The sequence below is a fragment of the Pungitius pungitius genome, chromosome 11, assembly GCF_949316345.1.
Source record: "Pungitius pungitius chromosome 11, fPunPun2.1, whole genome shotgun sequence".
Lineage (NCBI taxonomy): Eukaryota > Metazoa > Chordata > Actinopteri > Perciformes > Gasterosteidae > Pungitius > Pungitius pungitius.
The window spans coordinates 19,368,861-19,391,357 of record NC_084910.1 but is presented as its reverse complement, the minus strand read 5'-3'; the positions used below and the strand labels follow the sequence as shown (position 1 = coordinate 19,391,357).

Below are 22,497 nucleotides of genomic sequence, written 5' to 3'. Positions count from 1 at the left end.
AAATGGGAAGATAAAATCAAGATATTTGAGTACAGTAAGATGTTCAGTGTACTAATATTCACCTAAAAGCTTGAAAGTCTAATTTAAAGTGTATTGTTACACTTTGGCTGACTTTGTGTTTCATGCTATCAAAGATCTTTTGTATTGACTTAAAAGTAGAGACAGAACTGGTGTAATGAGCATTTAATTTACAACATGCAACAAATCACAACTTGTAGTTTAAACACACTTTTAAAAACATGTAGAAAAACAACAAGTCAATGTGAGCTCTTTGTGATGTGAAGTAATAATACTACTCTGGACATCTTTTCTTCTAAAACATAAAAAAAAAATCACTTCATTTCTCCACCCAGTGAGCCCAAAACCTAAAACATACCTCACCATTATAAATGTAGCTGCATTGTCTGTAGATCATTTGTTTGCTGAAACTAAGCGGCCCAAATAGCTTGTAAATAGAAGTATAATCTGTCGGCCAATCTATACATCAACAGAACATTAAGGCACTTTGGAGAGAAACCCAAAATAGTCCACCGGGCTGCTCCTGTTTTAACAAACATTCTGGGCTTTTTTCAGATTTAGCTCTTTATCAAGTAGCAGAATCGTGAACAAACATCTCAGTTTTATTCATTTCTGGATTGTTGGCAATCAGAAATATTATTACTCATTATATTATTGTGACATTGTTATTTATACAGTATTGCAAATGGTGTTAAATGGGTGTTGAGTACACTGAAAAAGGCTATAAATCAACACAAAGTACAGTATATAAAATCCAAGAAGACACAGGATCTCCTGATTCCACATGACTTGTATTGACCTTGATGAAACCTTTTATTTTTACTTTGTTTTGACTTTTTCAGCAAATAAACATGTTTTCTTCACCTTCTAAAAGTTGAGATTCACATTTCGGTCTTGACCTTAAACCTGGATCTATTTCAGCACATTGTTTAGTATCCATTCAAACGGTTTCCTCGGCGGCTGTAAAAGGTGAAGCACGAACTTTGAAACTCCACATTAAAGCTTCAAAGTCCTCACAGTCTTAAGAAAAGATTGTGTGAACCAATCGAACAGCAACTACATGGACCTTGAAGTTTCATTTTTTAATGAAATGTAAGTTAGGCGTAAGTGAAGGAGGGAAACCACATGGAATCAGAAATTCAACGTTGACTTTGGTCAAACAGGGTTTGGATTGAATTTAACAGATGTCTTCTCTGGGTTATTACTTTTTTTTGTTGCTTTTAATCCATTTGAAATGTCTCTTGGCAAATATCGTGAAATGTCTGAGCAAAATGTATGAAAATGTCCATCAAAGACCCAAGATGTGTCTTGTGACGGCTCTGGATCAGTATTTGTTAGCATGCTAATTTGTTAGCATGTTAACTTGTTAGTCATGCATCTCCCAGTGGACAAACAGTCAGGTGACCCTTTGCAAACGGTAAGTTGATATCTTTAACTTAAAGCACAAACGGCCCAAACTCTGACAGAACAGGTGCAGGCAGCAATAACAAACCTGGCTTTATCAAAAAAAAGATTATGCACCGATAAAAATTATCCAAATTCAATAACAAAAATGGATGCCAGGTGGAAATTGATAGAAAAAGCTGTTTATCCAAAGTTCATCCATTGATTCTTTGAACAAATCAAAGAACGCTGACTAAATCTAAACCATATTGCAACAAAGCAGCAAACAACCACATCACGTTAAGTGAACACCTTGGACTGTGAAAAAAAGAAAATATGAGTGAAATGCAGCAATACTTTGCAGAAAACAGTTGACTACATGCGACGACAAGATGTCAACCAGCCTCGTGCGATTGTAGGCGGTCAGATGAAGACGACATGTTGAAATCTTTGGCCATTGATCCAAGATGTCTTTTCTCGAATTGGACTGTGAGACCAGCAATGTCCACCAGTCTGAGATCTGGTGTCATCGGCCATGTGTCGGATCACCTCTCTCATGTATTCTGGGTTCAGTTTTGTGGTAAAAAAATGACTTGTTTTTTCTACTTTAATGCTCCAACCTTGATCATATTTGACGTAGTTTTCAGTGTAACACAGAGAAAGTGTTGGACAAACATTATCACACAGTGTGTACCGATTTAAAATATGCACCAGAAGTAACACGAGAATCTGTATTGAAACTAGTTTATAATTTGTCACGCAACCCTAAAATTCAACCCATTTAGAAATCAAAGGGAAACAGTCATTTGTAATTAGATTTGACAAAAATGTTCCATTCTGTGCTTGGAGCTGCTTCAAAGGAAACGTAACACATGGAGTGAAATAAGATATTTTTGGCGTGTGAACAACCTACGGCAGTAATCTGAGGAAGAACGCCTCGGACTGGAAGTTCAGCTTCACATCGCTGATAGAAAAAAATGGCAGGAATGTTTTCCCACTCGATCACAAACCGTTACGCTTGATGATTTTTAATCCTACGAACCTCACTCAGCAAGTAAGACACACAACAGGTTAAAAGGTGACTCGTAGTTGTGCGAATGGAGGAGAATGGTTGTCCGTCTCTAGCCATCGACTCCTGCTCAATTCTTCACGTAGCCAATGAGCTAACATACATTAGCAAACCAATCGTAAGCAGCAAACAAGCTAACGTTAACTAAATAGCTACTTTTTTGGCAGATTTTAAACTTTTTGAAAGTGACTTGACATTGAATATGTAAATGATCACCTTGCTAATTAAGATTAATCTGCTAATAGACACAGAGTATTTTGTTTTATGCATTTCACATTTCACTTTTCCCAGGTGAGAAAAGGATTTGGTTTGACCGCTAAAGCTAACGTGACGTGGTTAGTACGTTGTTTTGCTCTTTGTCACTTAGCCATCAAATGTTCAGCAGGTAGAAATGTTTGTAGAACTAAAAGACGAATTTGAATACTTTTAACCATTTGTGTTCAGACACAACAAAGTGGAAATCTGTGCAACGAGTTCATAAACTCTCACTAAAAAAGGCACAGATTGACAATCAAAGTCAGACAGATGGTGAAAAACAAAGTAAAGATCTTTCAGCTTACTGTTTTCTGTATATTCAAAAGGTTCTCACTATTTCTATGACCCTGGTCATTGTGATGAAAATTAAACCCGTATAGCAATTAAATAGAGCTTTCACAAAAAAAAGTTTTTGCCATTTAATCTAAAACCCAAATGCATTATTCTTCTTATTAATCCATGAATCAATACATTACTATCTATTAATCCATTGTGGGTTTTATTAATTGGTAGATGTGTGTTAATAACTCATGCACAGGTTATAATAATTATGTTCATTGATCCATGTGTACTAATTCATCTTTACATATTCCAAAAAAAGAGTACATTTTTAAATTAATGTGTGCTAGCATTAATTGTATTAATCTGTGCAAGCAGACTTCCAGTCATTGTTCTTCCATTTGACCCCTGACACGCTCCAAAGAAATCAAAATAGAACCTCTCCTTCTTGACATCAATTACAACTGCTACTGATGGGCTTTGTGCCTTTATTTATCTTCAAAAGCACCAAGGACATCTGGCATGTCCCGTCCGGCTGGTCCTGGTGACACTAATAAATTCTGTTCTTTGATGGCGAACTCGTAGCCGCCCAAGTAATGAACAGGTTAACTTATTCAATGTGAAGCTTCATTACTGCCACACTCGTTCACAAGAGGAAAAATATCCTTCATATTTTAATTAAAAAGGCTGCACTTTTCCATGGTTTGTTTTAGCATCGTTGGCATGCTAGTTTTTACTTTTGTTTCAAATCACAGACTCCTTTAGCATGCTACTGTTTTTTTTTTACCCCACATTAGCGCCTGAGTCACGTTTTAGCATTCAACAATAAGCATGCAGGGTATTTACTAGTTGATAAACTAATCACAGAATATTTTGGTGTGCTAGCAGAAAGTAGCATAGCAGGCTAACAGGGCTTTGCTGTGCGTCACTTCGTTAGATGCCATTTAAGAAAATGGATTTTAGAAAAAGAGCTTAGTGCAGCTTCTTTAATTCATTCATTCATCTCTACTGAGCTTTAGGAATTTTAAGACTAGAATATAACAAGTTGGAATGGATGAAACATTTGATCATAAATCAAGCAAATCAAGGCTGGCCCTGCAGCGGAGGCCCATCTTGGCAGGATCTTACTTTCAATTGTTTTTTGTTTTTTTTATGGCACACAGGAAGAGTCTGTTATTTTAGTCTAAAAAGCTTCTCTGGATACTCGATAGCAGATAACGGGCAAGAGGGAGAATGTAAAACTGAGCACCTTAACGTTAAATGTTAGTCAGATAAGGAAAATGAAGTAGTAATAACTTGGGTCTTATGTAAAGCAACAGCTGGCCCTGGATCAGCTGTTCCAGTACCTTCCAATCAGGTTCATGATCACGGTTGTTTCTAGGCAGAAACCAGAACACAGCAAACTGTCTCCTTTGTGACGGATGACTTCTTACACTACTGCACCTGGAGGGGAAGGGAGGCATGAAGGAAGGAGGAAGTGAGGAAGGATGGGACGAGGGAAGGAAGGGAGGATGGACAGAAGGGAAGAAAGAAAGGGATGAGGGAAGGTTGGAAAGGAGGTAGGATGGGAGGAAGGGAAGAGCATAGGACGGACGTAGGCAAGGAAAGACACAAGGATGGCGGTCAGGAGGAAGGCAGAAATTAAGATAAGAGGGAAGGAAATAAAGGGATAGGGTAAAGAAGGGAGGGAAGGAATGAATGGATGATGGAAAGAAGGAGGTGAGAAACAAATGCAGTGGGGAAGGCAGAAAGGAAGGAAGCACAGAAGAGAGGGAGGGAGGAGAAACATCACCAAAGAGAAAGTGATGAACAGAAGATCAATGAAAAGGACTCACGGAAGCTTCCTTCTTTTCATGGAAGAAAAAATCATTTCCATCATGTGAATCCAACTCACATGTGAGATCATCACTTTCATTCACGGAACAAATGTCATATTTTCCTGTTCACTCTGGTCTTGGTATTTAATGGCTTTAATTAGCATTAGCATTGCTAGCATTGGTGACTAAAACCAACAGAGACCTTAATAAATATATATATATCTATATAATGAATACATGTATATCTTTATATATATATATCTATATGTAGGCCTACCGGTCTGATGGGAGCCGCAGGTCACACTGTAAGACGTCCACAAGCTAACGGCCATCAGGAACGTCGCTATGAACCCAAACACCTGCAGACAAACATGTGAGCACAAATATAAATATATATATATAAAATAAAACCAAAGAGTTTCAAAAGGAACTTAATTTAATCGTGGAAGCGTTTCAACCTCGCCATGTTTGTTTTTTGCAACCAATAGAGAAAGGTTACCATGTTTGGATCTATTATGCAGAGGAGAAGTCCGCCCCCTGCTGGTCAGGAGAGAGAATGCAGCTTCAACACACGACGCTTTGACTTCACATTAAAGAGCCGCAGGTTGAAGGCTGGTTTATCCTCAGTTTGTCTGAGAAATACAGACTCACGTCCCCTGCTGGCTGAATATCCATCCCGGTTAACGTCCCATCTTCATCTTATCTTATATTTTTGAAGATGTTATGATTGATTATTATTTATTATTTATTGCTTTTCTATCCTTATGTCCATTTTATTAATGGATAAGGACATTTTGAAGGGTGGTGGTGGTGTTGTTGTTGTTGTTACGCACCGATCCGGCCACGAGCGCTGAAACTCCTCCGCTCTTAACGGCGCCGACGATGGAGGCGATGAGGATGAGGACGGTGCCAACGGAGTAATGGAAGAACTCCTGAAACAGCAGAGAGAGCGTCAAGGTTTAATCACAGATGCACACATACTACAATGCGATAGTCATAGATAGATTTAATTTTCCATCTACTACCATTTTTATTGACTGTCTGACATACAGACCACAGACTATTTTTGGACAAATTATAGAGTCAAGTTATGCAGAGTAATAATAATAATATTAGTAGTACTGAGCAGCTCATGTTAGATGGTAAAAAAAAGCATTAAAAAAACTAATTAAAGAAAGCATGAGTTACGTGGAAGAGCCGAGTATTTTATCAGCGAAGCAAACCAAACATTAAAACCCGGGTCGATGAAATCCAGCGTTCTGATTGGTAGAGAGGGGGGTGCATTATTCAGTGATAATGTACAGTAGCTTATTGACCCATTGTTCATATCACTGCACTCAAAGTAACACGGTAGATTTTGTTTGACCGTTAGTTGACATTTTAGCTTTTAGCTCGATGGAGATCGCAGAAAAAAAACGTAAATCCCACAAATGATGGTTTTGAGGCAACGTGAGCTTTCACAAGCGGACATTTAGGTGGAGTCATGCTGTGAATGGATGAGGTGGTGTTTACATGAACGTACGTTGGTGCCACGCTCCTACATTGTGGCAAATAATAGTTAGTCGCAGCCCGAGTAGTGACATCATGAAACATCGTAACGGCCTCACCGTCAGCGGCCAGTTGATGCAGGGCATCTTCGCCTGCAGCCTGAACAGGTGCATGAGGAAGAAGACGAGGAAGGCCATGAGGAACCACAGCGCCACCACCTCGAAGTACTGGAACGCCGCCCAGCTGGGCCAGCCGCGTGCACAGCGCACGCAGAGGAAGGCCACGAGCAGCGCCAGCTGCAAGGATACGAGCCTCCTGTTAGCGTCTCTGACAGCGTTTACCCCCGCGAAGGAATACACCTCAACCAATGAGAGTGTTTGGGGGCGGGACTAAGACTGCTGTCTCTCACATGAGACGTGGTACAGAACTTGCTGTTGTTTGGAAGGTGCCAATTACAGCGGAGCTTGTTTTGCAACAAACTAGAAATCACATTCATGTCCTGGCAAATGGGTTTTATATTTGATTCAATTCAATTCATTTAAGTATTTAAACTGGTACTGTGTGATGGGAATATTGCTGTTAAACAAACTTTTTCCAAAGTGTTTTCATTAATAAAAGCTTGCAGTAAACTACTTTTAAATGAATAATTACATTTTACTTTTAAATTAGAATCAGAATTTCTAATCTCCAAGTAATTGCCAAGTGACATCTGGTACATTGCATTAAATGGTGACACGTGACAACTGTACATGGTCCCTATAAGTAATTTATATATTGATATACATGTAGTATTACTTACCTTTCGCCATGTACCATTATATCCACATTACTGTTGATAATTTATATTTATACATGTACATTTATACATATCTACAAATTAACATTCATCCAGTTTTGTTAAGGTTTGAACTTAATGCACTTAGTTACTTTTCCATCCCCACGCAGCAGTAAGGTTATGACGTCACTGTGTCACGTGGCCCACGCCAACAACAAGGTGCGTTCTGTCGAGGTGGAGCTCCGTATGAGCGACTCCACCCGAACTACCGCCAGACCCCGTCCCCCCGCGGCTCACCATCTGGCCCAGCTTCAGCAGGCCCGGGATGGTCCGGGTGTAGCCCAGGTTCAGCGCGCCGTCCCCGGACGTCCTGCCCGTGGGGCTCGTGCTCGTGATGACGGTGTGCGACATGGTGCCGGTGAGCGGGCTCTGTGGAGGTTCCGTGCGCGCGTCGGACTGCAGCAGGGAGTCGCCGTGCGCTGGTACCGGACCGCGCGTCGCTGCGTTACACCCGAGTCAAGGCAAACCGGGTAAACACGGCCACTTCCGGGGTTGGATTTCACAATAAAAGACGACTTCAAAGTCCGGTCTGAACTATTGAGACTTGCAGGGCCTTTGCTTTAAGAATGATTAAGTCATACGTTCAAATTTAAAACTTAACTAAAGTACTTCTTACTTACACCAAATTGTTTTTTTCCAACAAATAATGTATATATATATATATATTACCAATATATATATATATATATATTTTAGAAAAACCTTTTTAAAGCCAATTACTACTAGTATTGTTATTATCATTACATTTTCCTTGTTCTTTAACTTCAATGCTTTTAATTTAGGTTTGTACTGAACTTTTATTTTTTTTTATTTTAAATTTTCTGTAGTTAATTATTTATTATTATTACAATTATTTTATTGTAAAAATGAGACAAAATATACATATACACGACACAAAATATGCGTGTACAGACACACACTTTTTTTGTCAATTGGGTCTGTCTTGTTTTGGTGCCTTTATTTTGAAGGCCACATCCTGTGTCTCCTTGGTTTATTATGGTGGAGTGTGACGTAGAGGCAGATTTGTGGGGGCGTGGTCTCCATCAGGAACCACTGCAGCACAGCAGAACCATTCTGAACCAATCCACAACTAATACACACTAAACACACAACTAATACACACTAAACACACAACTCTGAAACACAGAGCTGCTGTTTCTACACACTGAACACACTGAATACTCTGAACACACACTGATTTTTTCTTTCTTTCTTGCGACTCATCAAAAGTTTAAACTGCACTTTATTTATTTCTCTCTTAAACTGTTGATTATTCATAAAAATGAGTTATTTGTGTTGCTTCCAGCGCGTTGGAGAGCAGCAGGTGAACGACAACGGACCCACACAGTGACAACATCCTGTGACCACAAAGTCACACACACCTACACACACACACACACACACACACACACACACACACACACAGGAAGTGAACTCTGACTTGAAGTTGAGCTTCCAGATGAAACTGAGAGAGTTTAGAGTCCCAGTGGTTCATTTACTCGACGCCACTTAAGTACTGAAGTACTTCTTTAGTGTGGTACTCTAGTGGTATAATACTCACAGCGTAGCAGTACTTTCACCGCCCTGAAGGAGTACTTCCCCCCGCGGGGCGGTTTGGCGGCGGGTTGGCGGGCCTCAGCGGAAGCCTGGTCGCTCTCACCAAACCACAAAGGCTTCTGGGGTTTGCTTCTCCTTCAGAGACTTGTGGGTTTTTATGTCCAGGGTGAAGACTCGCAGGCAGACCTTCACACGCCTGTGACCTTTGATGTATGACCTTCACCTCATACAGCGGGTTAGAATAGAACTTGGTTTTCACTCTACATGACGTATTGTGTCATATCTACATCTTTAGAATTATTATATATAGTACCTTTTTATTTATTGACGACATTCAGCATTTTTTAAACCAAATACGTTTCATGAATACTTTGAATCCCGCAGTGACCCACAGTCAGGAAACACTCAATGAAGGTTAAGAGAAGGATGCAGTTTAAAGTATTCGACTCCTAGCGGCTCACTGCTAGTCAAAAACCAACATCCTTCTTTCTGCTGGTGTGTAGCTTCACACGTCAGCCAGTGGGCCGTGGATGATGTCATCCGTCCACTCGCTGTCTCATTGTGTCTCACAGGTTCTGTCCCCTTTCTGGATCCCTCGTGGACACAATGAGCCGCAGGTCCGGCTCAGCGCTTCGACAATGGGACGTCCCGTGATGCCACCTTTTGACTTTCCAAATGTTGACAAAGGGCTCCAGCCACTGTGTGTGTGTGTGTGTGGGGGTGGGGGGGGTGGGGGGGGGAGACATTGTCCACCAGCGTCAAAGTTGTCCTTCATTGAACTGAGAGCCAGAACAAACTTGTTTTGTCAAAGTGTTATTTGTCTGAAATGAAGTTTGTAACGTTGGACGATGTTTACATTTAAATATTTAGAAATTATGTTTTTCTTAAAGCAAGTAGACAAAGTTCTGCTTTACTAAACAGCTTCGAACAGCTTTCCAGCATCATTAAAATAATAATAGGTTTTTGTAAATATGTGCAAAGTGAAATTTAGAAAATAATCAGGTGAAATTAAAGTGAGGCTAGAAGCTTTACATGAAATATGTTTGTGTGTATTAGAGGTGTAATGATTATTAGGGGAACAAAAAGTGTGATATATATTATAAATATATTGCTTCAGGTTTCAGGTCAGTCAGCTGACCTCTGGTTTCCAAACATTGAGCTCTTCCTCTTTTAAGTTTCATCCAGTAAATGTGTTCTTCTTCACTAGATGGCACCATCGACTCACCAGCCTCAATCCTTCCTCGATCTCCAGTGAGGGAGGTTTGAGAGGGATGGAGGTGATGAAATGCAGCACACACGCTAATGAGCGGTGATACTAATCCAGTAAGATTGGATATGACGGTATGACACGATTATAGTATCATATTCTTATTGATGAACAATGGCCATTAAGAATTATATGTATATTTTGAATACTCTATTCAGTGAATTCAATAATTGGCATAGGAACCATAGAAGAGGAAAATAATTGAAATCAAATTGTATAGAACCACCATCTGATATTAACCATCAGATGTAAGAAGCATCCACAGGTGTTAAGAGTCTTAAATGAGCAGACTGTGCCCCCCCCCAGGACTGAAGAGGAGCTTGATAACTGAAGGCTCTGGTTCCCATCCTACTTTTATAAACTCTAGGAACAATAAGTAACACCAGCATCTATGGAGCGTAGCTGCCTTGTAGGACAATACGGTGCAACAAGCACTTTATGAGAAGACGGTGCCTCTCCAGCAGGAACCTTGTAGGTGAGAAGTACCTTCAATTCTATTTTCTTAGTTCTTGTTAATACTCGTGCTGCAGCATTCTGAATCAACTGGAGAGGTTTAAGAGATTTACAAGAGCAGCCTGATAACAAAGAATCACAGTAATCCAGTCTAGAAGTAACAAATGCATGGACTTAGTTTTTCTGCATCACTTTGAGACAGGAAGTTCATGATCTTTGATTTTGGACGTGGTGAAAATAAGCTTCCTGATCTCCAAGATTCTTACGTGCTGCTGGATATGAGCCTATCACGATCATCTCTGTCTCGTCCATCAGGAAGTTGCAGGTGGTCTCGTCTGGTTGGATTATCAGATACAATCGAGTATCGTCTGCATAACAGTGAAACCGCTGCCATGCAGAGTAAATCTAATTGTGTACATACAAATGTTGACCTACGTATTGTAAAGGCATCGTCTCTAGACACATGTTTGACAGTGTTGATGCTTTCTTATTCCTATTGGACCATTTCTGTCACATCTGGCTCACACATCTGGCTTCACTGTCTACCGCTGGGAAAATAATATCCGTTGATAACTACAGTGTATTACAGTACGTCTGTCTCTATTGTCTCTTTGTGTCTCTCTCTCTCTGTCCCTGTCCGTCTCACAGACTGTCTCCAGCCCTTCTGACGGATTGAGAGTCTCGATTGATGTATAAATGTCTCGGGGTCGGTGTGCTGACATCATCAGGTCATGTGACATGTGTAGAAGGTGAATAGAGGTCTCTTCTGTTTGGCAACATTCACGAACGATGGAAGATGGTGTCATGAAGCCGATGGTGAGGGGTCATCTTTGCCCCCATCACCGTCTGACAGCCCCCCCCCCCCCCCCCCCCCACCACCACAACCCGTCTCTCCTGATAAAAGTGTCAGCATTTGCTCATTACTCAGTAACATCCATGGCAGTGAAACACAGAACTCCAGATGTGCGTCTGATGTGGCGTGATGCCAGCGGTATCCATCCAACAACATAGTACTCGATTACTATGTGATCTGAATCACAAAACAAAGCACTGTCTACCAATAAGTGATGATTTATTATTGTAAATGAAACTATCAGCAGTATATTAGGTCATTAAAATTAGCCACATTAAAGGGATTATTACGTAATGAAATGAAATGAAATAAAACAAAACAAAAAAAACAATGAAAACATCAAATAATAATATATATTATGATAAATGATTCAAACAAGAAAAAACCTCCTGCCAGTCAGCAGCCAGATACATTAGTGCATCAATAATAGAAATGTATTGTTCTTTATATCGTTGGAAGCTCCTCAGTTGTTCCATGTGTGTCTTTATGTGCTTCATATGATGGACATTAATACTCCTAAAGCTGCCTTCACACCAAAAGCAAAGCACATCTCACAAAGCCAATGCACAGACCTCACTGGTGGATTTTCATGATGCGAAGGGTTTTGGTGTAAACGCAGCATAACTCACGGAGACGTGACCAACATCTAAACATTTACACCTCTTCAGAAGCCCCCATGGAGTTTAAAGCCTCACCTGAACGAGCCTGTGATGGAGCGAGCAGATTCCTCAGAGGAGGTCTGAGCAGCTGTGCGTCCCACTGACGTGTCCACTCCTTTCTGTAGGCAGCCGGCCGAAGCTGCTGCAAAGCATGCTGGGAAGACAGACCGCTGATTGGCTGATGTTTGTCGCCTCGGTCAGCGAACACAGTTCTGTCTGAAGTCTGAGGAACCTCAACCTTGGCAGATGGCTGTTGTGGCAATGAAATTAAAAACTTTGTCGAGGCCTAGAGGCTTCTGGGAAAAATCAGATTCACAGCCTTTATTATCCGGGACCAGAACTTCCGTTCGGTCTTTGCTGAGATGGGTTTCTCCTACGCTGAGGATCTCCTCGCCGAGTGCCCGGCTCTCTGTTGCTATGCAACCACTGTGGAAGCGCTTTTGGAAGCACCCTGATTAAAGCTGAGATGTTTATCAGGTTCTCTGTGAGAAGGACAGGGTGAGATGTCCCAGCCACTGGCTCTAAGACGCCGGGAGGATTTCAACCTGCAACCTCAGAGGGCTACGACCACAGAAGAAGAAGCACGCTGAGAGAAAAAAGAAGGATTTGTTTCTAAAGACAAGAAGTCGAAGCTTTGAGTGTTAACGCGTCATTCTGTGTGGTGACCAGCAGGGGGTGACTCCTCTGCTCCCATAGACGTCTATGAGGAAATGACTCTACTTCTGTGTAGTGACCAGCAGGGGGCGACTCCTCTGCTCCCATAGACGTCTATGAGGAAATTACTCTACTTCTGTGTAGTGACCAGCAGGGAGCGACTCCTCTGCTCCCATAGACGTCTATGAGGAAATTACTCTACTTCTGTGTAGTGACCAGCAGGGGGCGACTCCTCTGCTCCCATAGACGTCTATGAGGAAATGACTCTACTTCTGTGTAGTGACCAGCAGGGGGCGACTCCTCTGCTCCCATAGAGGTCTATGAGGAAATGACTCTACTTCTGTGTAGTGACCAGCAGGGGGCGACTCCTCTGCTCCCATAGACGTCTATGTGGAAATGACTCTACTTCTGTGTAGTGACCAGCAGGGGGCGACTCCTCTGCTCCCATAGACGTCTATGAGGAAATGACTCTACTTCTGTGTAGTGACCAGCAGGGGGCGACTCCTCTGCTCCCATAGACGTCTATGAGGAAATGACTCTACTTCTGTGTAGTGACCAGCAGGGGGCGACTCCTCTGCTCCCATAGACGTCTATGAGGAAATGACTCTACTTCTGTGTAGTGACCAGCAGGGGGCGACTCCTCTGCTCCCATAGACGTCTATGAGGAAATGACTCTACTTCTCTCTTGATTTATTCCCTCAGTAAACATTGTAAACATGAGTTTATGGTCTCAGTCTCTAGTTTCAAGTCTTCTTCAATGCAGCATGATGTTCATTTAGTGAATGATGGTCCATTTAGAGAGCGTGGCTTTAATAGACCTTAAATAAAGGATGCTTCACAAGGGGCTACACATTTCGTTCACAAACCGCTGGGGGACATCACCATGACAACCTGCATTTCTTTTGCGTGCAGCTGTGGATAAACACCACGCTCCATGCGGGTGTCCTTGTAAAAAGGCGTTACTCCATTTGAACTATCTGTGTTTATTACTTACTAGCAGTCGGATCTTTGACTCTGGAACGTTCATCTCGGGAGTTTCTTCATGTTTAAACACAATTAGCCGCATAATATTGTGCTGCTTAAGGAGCAAAGTGTAGAGCATCGCTTCCCAATGGACGACATCCAGGCCCCCCCACAATGGTTTAACATCAGCCGCTCACTCAAACTAAGCTTTGACTTGAGGAACCTGAAGGTCTCCACTGCTTTCCTCTCACGTGTTTGACCTCTGACCTCTTGGTACGGGAAGGTGTTGAAGCCCATTCCTCTGGAGGCTTCCACCCCTCAGTGTTCCACCCTGCTGCTTCTGTCTCTGCGCTGTTTTTACAAAGATGGAACTTTCCAGAGTCTTTGATCACCTGGCCGGTTGGAAAGCGCGTAACCACGGCAACCTGTAAGCGAAGGTGATTGGTGAGAATCGCTGAGTTTAAAGTGAGGTGTTTACTTCAACGCATTAATGAGGTTATTGCCGACGTATGTGTTTGCTCATAAATGAATATCAACATTTAATGCCACCAATATAGAGAAGTTCTCCTCCCTGATATCATTTTCTCAGTGCCCCCCCCCCTCTCCAACAAAAACCCATCCATCATAATATGATACTGATATGAGCATGTGAGGTAAAGAGAAAATGAAGCAATAAACAGACCCCCCCCACCACCCCCCTTATATATATTTCCCTCTCCGGCTTCTCTCCACTAATGATTCCCACATCTCAACATCCCTCGGGGTCCCCCCCCCCCCTGTTACAGCCAGTCCCCCCCAGCAACAAGGCTCTGCTGCAGCCCCCCACGTTTACTCTCTGCTGGTGTTACTGGGTTTATTTCCCAGTAAAAATATGAATGTGAAGTCAGGAAAGAAAAACACACACACTCAAACTCACACACACACACACACACACACACACACACACTATTTATATTGCTTATTGTTTCTGTTTTAATTCTGCAGACGACCTTAAAAGTTTTGTTTGTTTTTAAAATGCAGAAATGTTAAAATACGAATTTTCTGATTTAACAATCACAAATTGGAGTTTGAAATTGCTTGTACGTGTGTGTACACGTGTGATGCCCAGGTATATATAATATAACTATAGTATATATTGTTAGTCAGTTATGACTAACTACAATAGTTAGTTGTATAAATCATATCATGGAAGCAGGATGATGAAACGAAGAACCTTGCACCTCCCACTTCGATTAGGGTCAGCTCGTCACCATGGTAACAACACTCGCCACACACACACACACACACACACACACAGAGACACACTCTTGGAGCTGCTGGTAGATGGAGGACGAGGAGCAGGGACTCAGGTGCGTTCTGGTCCTGGAGCTTCATGCTTCGCTCACTGAGGAAGGAAGCGAGGGAAGTTTCCTTCTTGTTGGCTGAGGATGAAACGAGGATCCTTGGACCGACTCACGAGGCTTCAGCTTGTTTCCATAATAATACGACTATAATTCATGCTGCTCTCATTCAACAGAAGCTTCATTAACCCTGAAGTTATACTCTAATTAAAATCTACTCCATAAGAGGATGTAAACAATAATAAAGACAGAAAGAAAACCTAAAGTAAAAAAAACAGAACTTGCGGCCGAATGTAAGAAGCTTTCTAAAATGTGTACTTCTCTATTTAGGTGTTAAAGATCAATGTTTCAACATCACCTAATTCATTCTCTATGTTCTAGCTTAGTGCTCAGACAATTATTATTATGATTTTAAATATTTCTGTAGCTTTATGTAATCAAATCCCAACATTAACCTCTCTTTTGAGGTATGTTTTAATGTGTGAAATAAGTATTGAACACGTCAACATTTCTATCAGTAAATATATTTCCAAAGGAGCTATTGACATGAAATTTTCACCACATGTTGGTAACAAGCCAAATAATACATAAAGGTCTGGAAAGACAACAGCTGAAAACTATCAGTCATTAAAAAGCAATCCAGACCCTTATAAGTTAATATGAGCTGGTTCAGTCCCACCTGATGGCCTACAGAAAGGTCTCATCCCATGATGGGTAAAAGCAAAGAACCGTCTCAAGACCTTCACAACCTGATTGTTGCAAAACACAATGATGGTTTTTGTATTACTTGGGTTGTTACCAACATCTGGTGAAACTTCATGTCAATCGCTCCTTTCGGAAATATATTTACTGAGAAAAATGGTGATGTAGGTGATGAAACAGGGCTGTAAACAGATTATTGAGTTAATGAATTAATCTCACATTATGGAATTCATTAATCACGATTATAACCCGGATGGATGAAATCCAGCGTTCTGATTGGTGTAGAGTGAGTCATTATTCAGCGATAATGTGCCGTAGCTGTTCACATTGACCCGAGCGTTTCATGTCACTGCGCACAAAGTAACACAAATGATCGTCTAGAGGCAACGTGAGCTTTCTCAAGCGGACATTAAGGTGGAGTCATGATGTGAATGAATGAGATGCTGTCTACATGCACGTAGGGGACTATTTGTCTCTAGACTGATGACATGTGACACACAACGTTCTTAGCTTAGCAGCTAGCTTATCCTAGCTGCTAGCAACATGTCCCGGGTACCAGCAGTCCAAACGTGGTGCGTTTGCTTCTGTTCGACTTTTTTATTTTATGTTTGAGGAGCTGCTGAAAGCAAAGAAGTAGTAGCTCACCTTTTATTTTATTGCTGTTAGAGTCATTGTTTCTGAAATAAGAGGCCTGACTGCTTTGTTGAATATTAATCCCTGGTTTAACTGCACTAAACAGGCTGAGTCCTTGTTTACACTTTATCATTTTATTTTGTACCGCCTGTTTGGAAATGTTGTTTTTCATTAAAATAAAACATTTGCATAAAGCAAGTCAATCCACTTTCCATGTTGATAAGAGCATTAAAATGAAAAAGAAATTATGGAGAAAAAAAATTAATGAAGGGAAATTTAGAATAGATACAAATGTGCAATTAATTGTGATTCATTTTGAGTTAACTATGGCATAAATGTGATTAATCATGATTAAATATTTTAATTGTTTGACAGCACTACTATATATATACACAACTAGCCGATGACTCGAGAGCTAAAATCACTGTTTTTGTCAGTGGAGTCTAAATACTATAAATGTAGTGTTCACTACATGAACGAGTTAGCTGTGTAAACAAGTAGCTTCACTTAAAACATCAACTTGACGTTTTAAGTCTCAGAGAGACTTCCCATTGCCTCCACGTTTCAACTGTGATTTCATGTCAGAATGATGAGGGATGGACGTCACAGCTGATGATTCATCACCTCATAACAGAGCGTTCTAAATCTGAGTAAAGATGGATTCCAGAAAGCTTGAAAGCGTCTCCTGCATCTACAAGCAAGCTTCAGCCTCCAGAGGACAGACTCAGAGGCAAAGAGCTGTGACGCTGTGAAGGAAGTCAGCGGCCCGAGCTCCACCTGTCCGTCACAACACCACCCGCAGGAGGAGGAGGGGGAGGAGCTGATGGGGGAGGTGAAGAGAAGGCCACATGGACACAGCGCAAATACGATTACGATTTTCAGCAGGTCACACAAACACACACACACACACACACACACAAACCCTGCGTTGTGAGGTCACAGGGAAACATGGACACGTCCATTTGTCCTCATGTACACAGAGACAACAGGTCTTTTATTTGTAGGAGACAAACAAGGAGTCGTATCTATGGACACATGGTCTGTACGTTTATTCATCTAAATGTTCCTTCACGCTCCACACGTTTTCCGATCAGCAGCAGATTATTTCAGATTGTCCGTCGTTTCAGGAGAAAAACCCTGAACCCTGAATCTTTTATTAAATCCAATCTCAGAATCAAGAGGAGCGTCTCCGCTCAGCAGGTTATTGATCCTCAGCTGGGTTGCATTGCTTCGGTCTCCCTGCAGACGTTGAAACGCTTCATTCCTGTTTTCCTCTCTTCACTTTTGAACATTTACAGTTTGTGTCATTTCACATAAACTTCTGTCTGAATCTATTTAAATCAGATTTAATAACTCTGAACTCTAATTACGATTAGTTCAATTTGCTCATTTGAATTTAATCCTTTTTTCTCTTCCCGTTGAGACGTTCCTGCAGCGTTGAAATGTCTCAGAGCTCCGTCTGTCCGACGCTTGCTTCGTTACCTTCATGCTGCGTTACAGAAGAACTCCTTCAGAGGAAGTGAGGCCCAGATGTTCACTTCCTCCAGAAGGTCCGGGTCACCAAAGCGACTAGTGAAGACGGGTTCATGGTGGACCTGCTCACAGCACACGGCCCACTTTAACTTCAGTACATCTGGATGACAACAGAACTATAACACATCTGGAAACAGATAGATATGGACCATGAAAGATGAATATGGAACACGGTTTTTAAAATATACTTTTATATCAACGGTTTTAGGTGGGTTTTCATCACTTAAATACTTTTGTACATTTGATGGGAAAATTTCTCTTTGAGAAAGTTTTTTTGTGATATTTGAAAGGTTTGCACATAGTTATTTTTTAAACCCCTTTGATGCTCAAACGGAGAGACACTTATTGAATTTCCACAAAAAACCTTAATATTTAAAACCATTACTGGAACATAAGGATGTAATATGAATAAATGACACATCATTCTGTTAAATAAAGTATGAATGTGTATTTCTGATAAAGGTTTGTGTGCTTTGTTTCAATGAGACAAGCTAACAGTTCATCACAGTCAACAAAGGTTATTTGATGAATATTTCCTCTTCAGGTGGACACATTGGTGAACTCACCTGAGGGCTCAACTAGGGACCTTAAGGTATTGAACACATGAATCATGAATGGGGAAAAGAAGCTTCACTTTGGATCAAATCCAGTTGATTTATTGAAAATATATCAGAAAGCTTCAGCTTCCATTCTTTCCAGATGTCAACTTCCTTCCTGGTCGATTTGACAGACGTGGCTTTAGGGCGGAGCCAGCTGGCGATTGACAGGTCTACCATGACCTCAGTAGGTGTGGGGGTTCTTTGTGTGGTGCTTAAGAGCATTGATTGAAAGACCAAAACCAAAAAGATGTCACGTGACCACGTCCACCTGCTCTGTACAGTCAACAGTCATGTGTTCGGTTTGCTTTCTTACATCTGTCAGTTTATTACCAGGATTTAGGGAACAAAAACTCCTGGACGTCTCAATACTCGTGTAAATATACGTCCATTTACACCAGATGGAAGTTAAGAAAGAATTAGGTCCTGCTTTACTATTCGATGCTGTCTAACCCCTCCAGAGGATGTTGAGCTCAGACTCTGTGGTGTTTAATTGCATCGTTGACCTCTGCCTCCTCGCAGAAAAAGCCCTTTTACTTCTCCTGACGTTCTAAGAAGGACTTAAAAAGCTTTAAAGCCGTCGTCCCTGCTTCACTGCGCAGGGTGTTTGCACCGCGGCTCCTCCCCTGTCAGCTGATGTCTCACCGGGATCCAAAAAGAGGAAGAGGAGGAGGAAGAAGAAGAGGAAGAGGCCTGGACATTTAAAGGAAAGGATCTCAATGGGGTTTCTTTGATTTGATCAACATCTAATTGGATGGAGTGTGACGACTTTCTGCTGTATTTGACTCTAGAACAAGTACTATTACTTTGGATACTTCCATTGCCCATCGTAGTAGTAGTACTGGTGGTACTACGTAACTACTGAGGACTTTTCCTTGTAGTGACTTAGTTTCGCAATGTTGAATTGGTCCCGTTACTAAAAATAAAAGATCCCAAAACTGATCAATAGACGTCACGGGGGAGATTATCAAAAGAAATTTGATGTTAAACCATTAACATAAAAATATGAAAATGAGGTAACGGTTTTAGGATTGATGGATTCGACCGCTGTTCTAATTAAACCCAGCCGATGCCCCATTTATCGGACAAATGAACGTTCCTGATTCGTCGGTGGCTCCGAGGGTTTTTTGGAATAATTTGTTCCTGAATATTTCCGTCTTTGGCCCAAAAGCTGATCTAGTTCCAGTGAAACTTCTCACCATGCGGCTAGAAGGAGCCAACAGGTGACCTGCAGCACACACTACGTTTCAATGGATGCCAGTCTTCACACCAGGTTTACAATCAAAACCATGCATCTGCTGGAACTAGAACAGGGGGGGTGGGCGGGGCTTACTTTGAGGTGGGCGGGGCTACCTTTTAGGCACCACCGAGGTTGCCGCTTGTCTTTTTAAGAAAAGGGTGTTTTCTCTCATGGAGCCCTGAGGCTTTAATAGTCTGTTTACTCTATTTTCTGCTCTGCATATTTATTTTAGAGACACGTTCCCTCTGGTTCGGATGGATGTTTCACTTTCCTTTCACTCCTCTGCAGCACATTAAGCTCACATCCATCCACTGCTTCCTGAGTGAGACGATTCTCCTTTTGGTTCTACAAGCGACTGCTCAGAATACACTGAAAACACTTCGAGGTTCCTGATAAAAACTTTTATTAGAGGTCAGTTTCTCATTCTTTTGCACACAATACTGCATGTTAACACAACAATTAGGCATGTGTCCCAACACCTGTCCTGCATATTTTTTCTCTTGGTTTGACAAACAATAAATGCACCAGCATGTCCTCTGTAATAACCACAAATAATTTATCTATCAAGAAAAGAAAAGCACATATAAAGAAAAGACAAACAGTTCTTTAGGATTCTCACTTGCAGTGTTGATGATTGATATGGTAGATAATGTGCATTATGTGTAAAGTTGATTGCATTGAAGTAAAATGTAAAGGATTATAGATTTCATAGTTTTTACAACATGGTGTCGTCATCAAGTTGTCATGAGATGTGGAATTATGGTCTTCAACAAGCACATGAAACTACACCCAATGTATATTTTCCTCTCATTTAATATTTTGTATCATGAAAAAAATTCATGAAGCCAGAAAAGGCTGAACTAGTCCCTTAAAGTTGGAATCGAGTCGCTGACCCATGTGACCATGTATTTTACGTTGAATAGTTGTGGTGATAGAGATGTTGCACCAGCCTTTTGTGTTGAAGAAGGAGCTGAGCCGTAGGGTGAAGCTCTTCTGGTCGTTCTAAAACCCTCCGCTGTGGTCATGACTTGTGTGTTGAGCCAAGAACCAGACAATCAAGGTTAAATGTGTAACTGTCAGGCATCTATGAGGACAGGAACCTTGTCCACCTTCTTAGGATAGAGTTTTGAGGCGTGAAGGTTGTCAGGAAGGAGACCCCCGGGTGGACCCAAAACACTCTTGAAGGAGCACAGCTCTGGATCCTGCAAGAAAGACCTGAATGCCGTAGCTGGGGAGAGGCACTACTTTGCATAGCGTGATCCGGATCAGAAGAAGGTCAATCAATTCTCCCAGTCTACATTCCAAACCCTCATCTGTGGTCATGAGTTTTGAGACGTTCAAACTGTAGAATTTTAGTTTTGCATTGGCAAGAACGAGAGGGAAGGAGGTGGGTCCAGCAACTGCTCCTCTATGTTGGTTGGTTTTGAGCATCTGATTTCTTGTGGGAGGTTCTCGACATTTCCGACAGTGGGGCGGGGGGGGGGGGGGGGAGCGGGGGGGGAGGTGGAGGTGGAGTTGGAGGTTGGAGTTGGAGGTTTACATTGGCAAGAATGAGAATGAGGGGCTTTGACATCCAGTGGGATCTGTTCTGTTGTTCGACACAGTCAAGATGGTCATGGCATGTATTTCAGTCTCCTTGATGCTTTTCCCCCTCAGCATTTCCTACGAAAGGGGACTGGACTTCTTTATGATTCCTAAAGATCTGATGCCTTATGATTAAAACAGGTGGCCTGGGACCAATTGGCTTGTCTTTGACTAAGCACTTGTAGCCGTACCGTGACCTTGTGATACAGTGAAAGCATTTTTAAACTGACAGTAAATGTTCTCACTCAAAAACAAAATAAATGTAGACTGAAAGAAGGAAACAACGTTGTACACATAAATAGCTCCGGATGCCAGATAAGATTGTTCCAGTCAACAGTAAAATGAAAAAAAAAGTGAACCATAGCAGTGCGTTCAAAGACAAAAAGAGAGATAGGCAGGCGTTGTGGCACAAAGTCAATAAAATCTATCACCATAATCTAAAAATCTCTCCCAAGGCTACTCGGGTTGTGCTTTTAAATCTACTCACACATTGTCGTTTACACATGAACATGCTTTGGAGCATTCCTCAGTTGCAATGTAAACGTTACGTTACTCATATTACTCACTACCAGGAAACGGACACCGCGAGGACCCAGGACCGAGGTTTTCATGCAAGACAACAGTTCATGCATCTGCTCAGCCTTGGAGTAAAGAACCCTGTAAAAGATGCAGATGTCTGGGAAGCAGCTCGCTTGTTCATGTGGCAGAGGTCCAAAAAACTCCACAACGTACGAACCTTACGAAATTTGGCAAAATATCAATCAACTTTTATAAAACCGCACCAGCAAGGGGGGATTCATACATGATGCGTCAGTCAGCGTTCTCATACAAGGGACAAAGTTGAGACAAGGTGAAGCTCCTCGTCCAGGCATCTTTTGGTGATACTCATTTCCCAGGATCCTCTTTGCGGGATGTGGTGGCTACTTGAAGGCCTAGCTGGCGAGCTACTGGGGCTGCTAACTAGCTGCTGATATCACATATGTAACAGTTTGCAGAAGCTGATCAGCCAAATTAGCTCAACGGACAAACCTACTTGCTACAAGACAGCTAACTGGAATAAAAGTTGAAAATGAGTTATACTTTTAAGTAGGTACTACGTAAAACCAATAAGGGTTTTGTCAAATTGTATGGTGCTACAAAGCTAATGTGACAGATTTCTATATTCTGGAGTCGTTGGTTCGCCCAACAAACTGTTCCCGACTAGTCAACAAACACACAAGTGGTTGTTACGCTACTCGACTTTGTTCCTGGTGTGACGACTGAGTCAAACGAGAAAACATGTCACATCGAAACTTAAGGAAAAATACATCTTTTAGAAT

General features: G+C 41.6%; 1 protein-coding gene across 1 annotated transcript; it reads right to left on the bottom strand.

Annotated features, from left to right (window-relative positions):
- Positions 1-168: 168 nt before the first annotated feature.
- Positions 169-7,649, bottom strand: cmtm7 (CKLF-like MARVEL transmembrane domain containing 7). Its single transcript, XM_037453132.2, has 5 exons — positions 7,382-7,649; positions 6,429-6,605; positions 5,655-5,753; positions 5,099-5,180; positions 169-4,447 (listed from the first exon to the last, which is right to left on the bottom strand). The coding sequence occupies exons 1-5, from the start codon at positions 7,493-7,495 to the stop codon at positions 4,434-4,436; spliced, it is 486 nt and encodes a 161-aa protein (XP_037309029.1). The 5' UTR covers positions 7,496-7,649; the 3' UTR covers positions 169-4,433.
- Between the last annotated feature and the right edge of the window lie 14,848 nt (positions 7,650-22,497).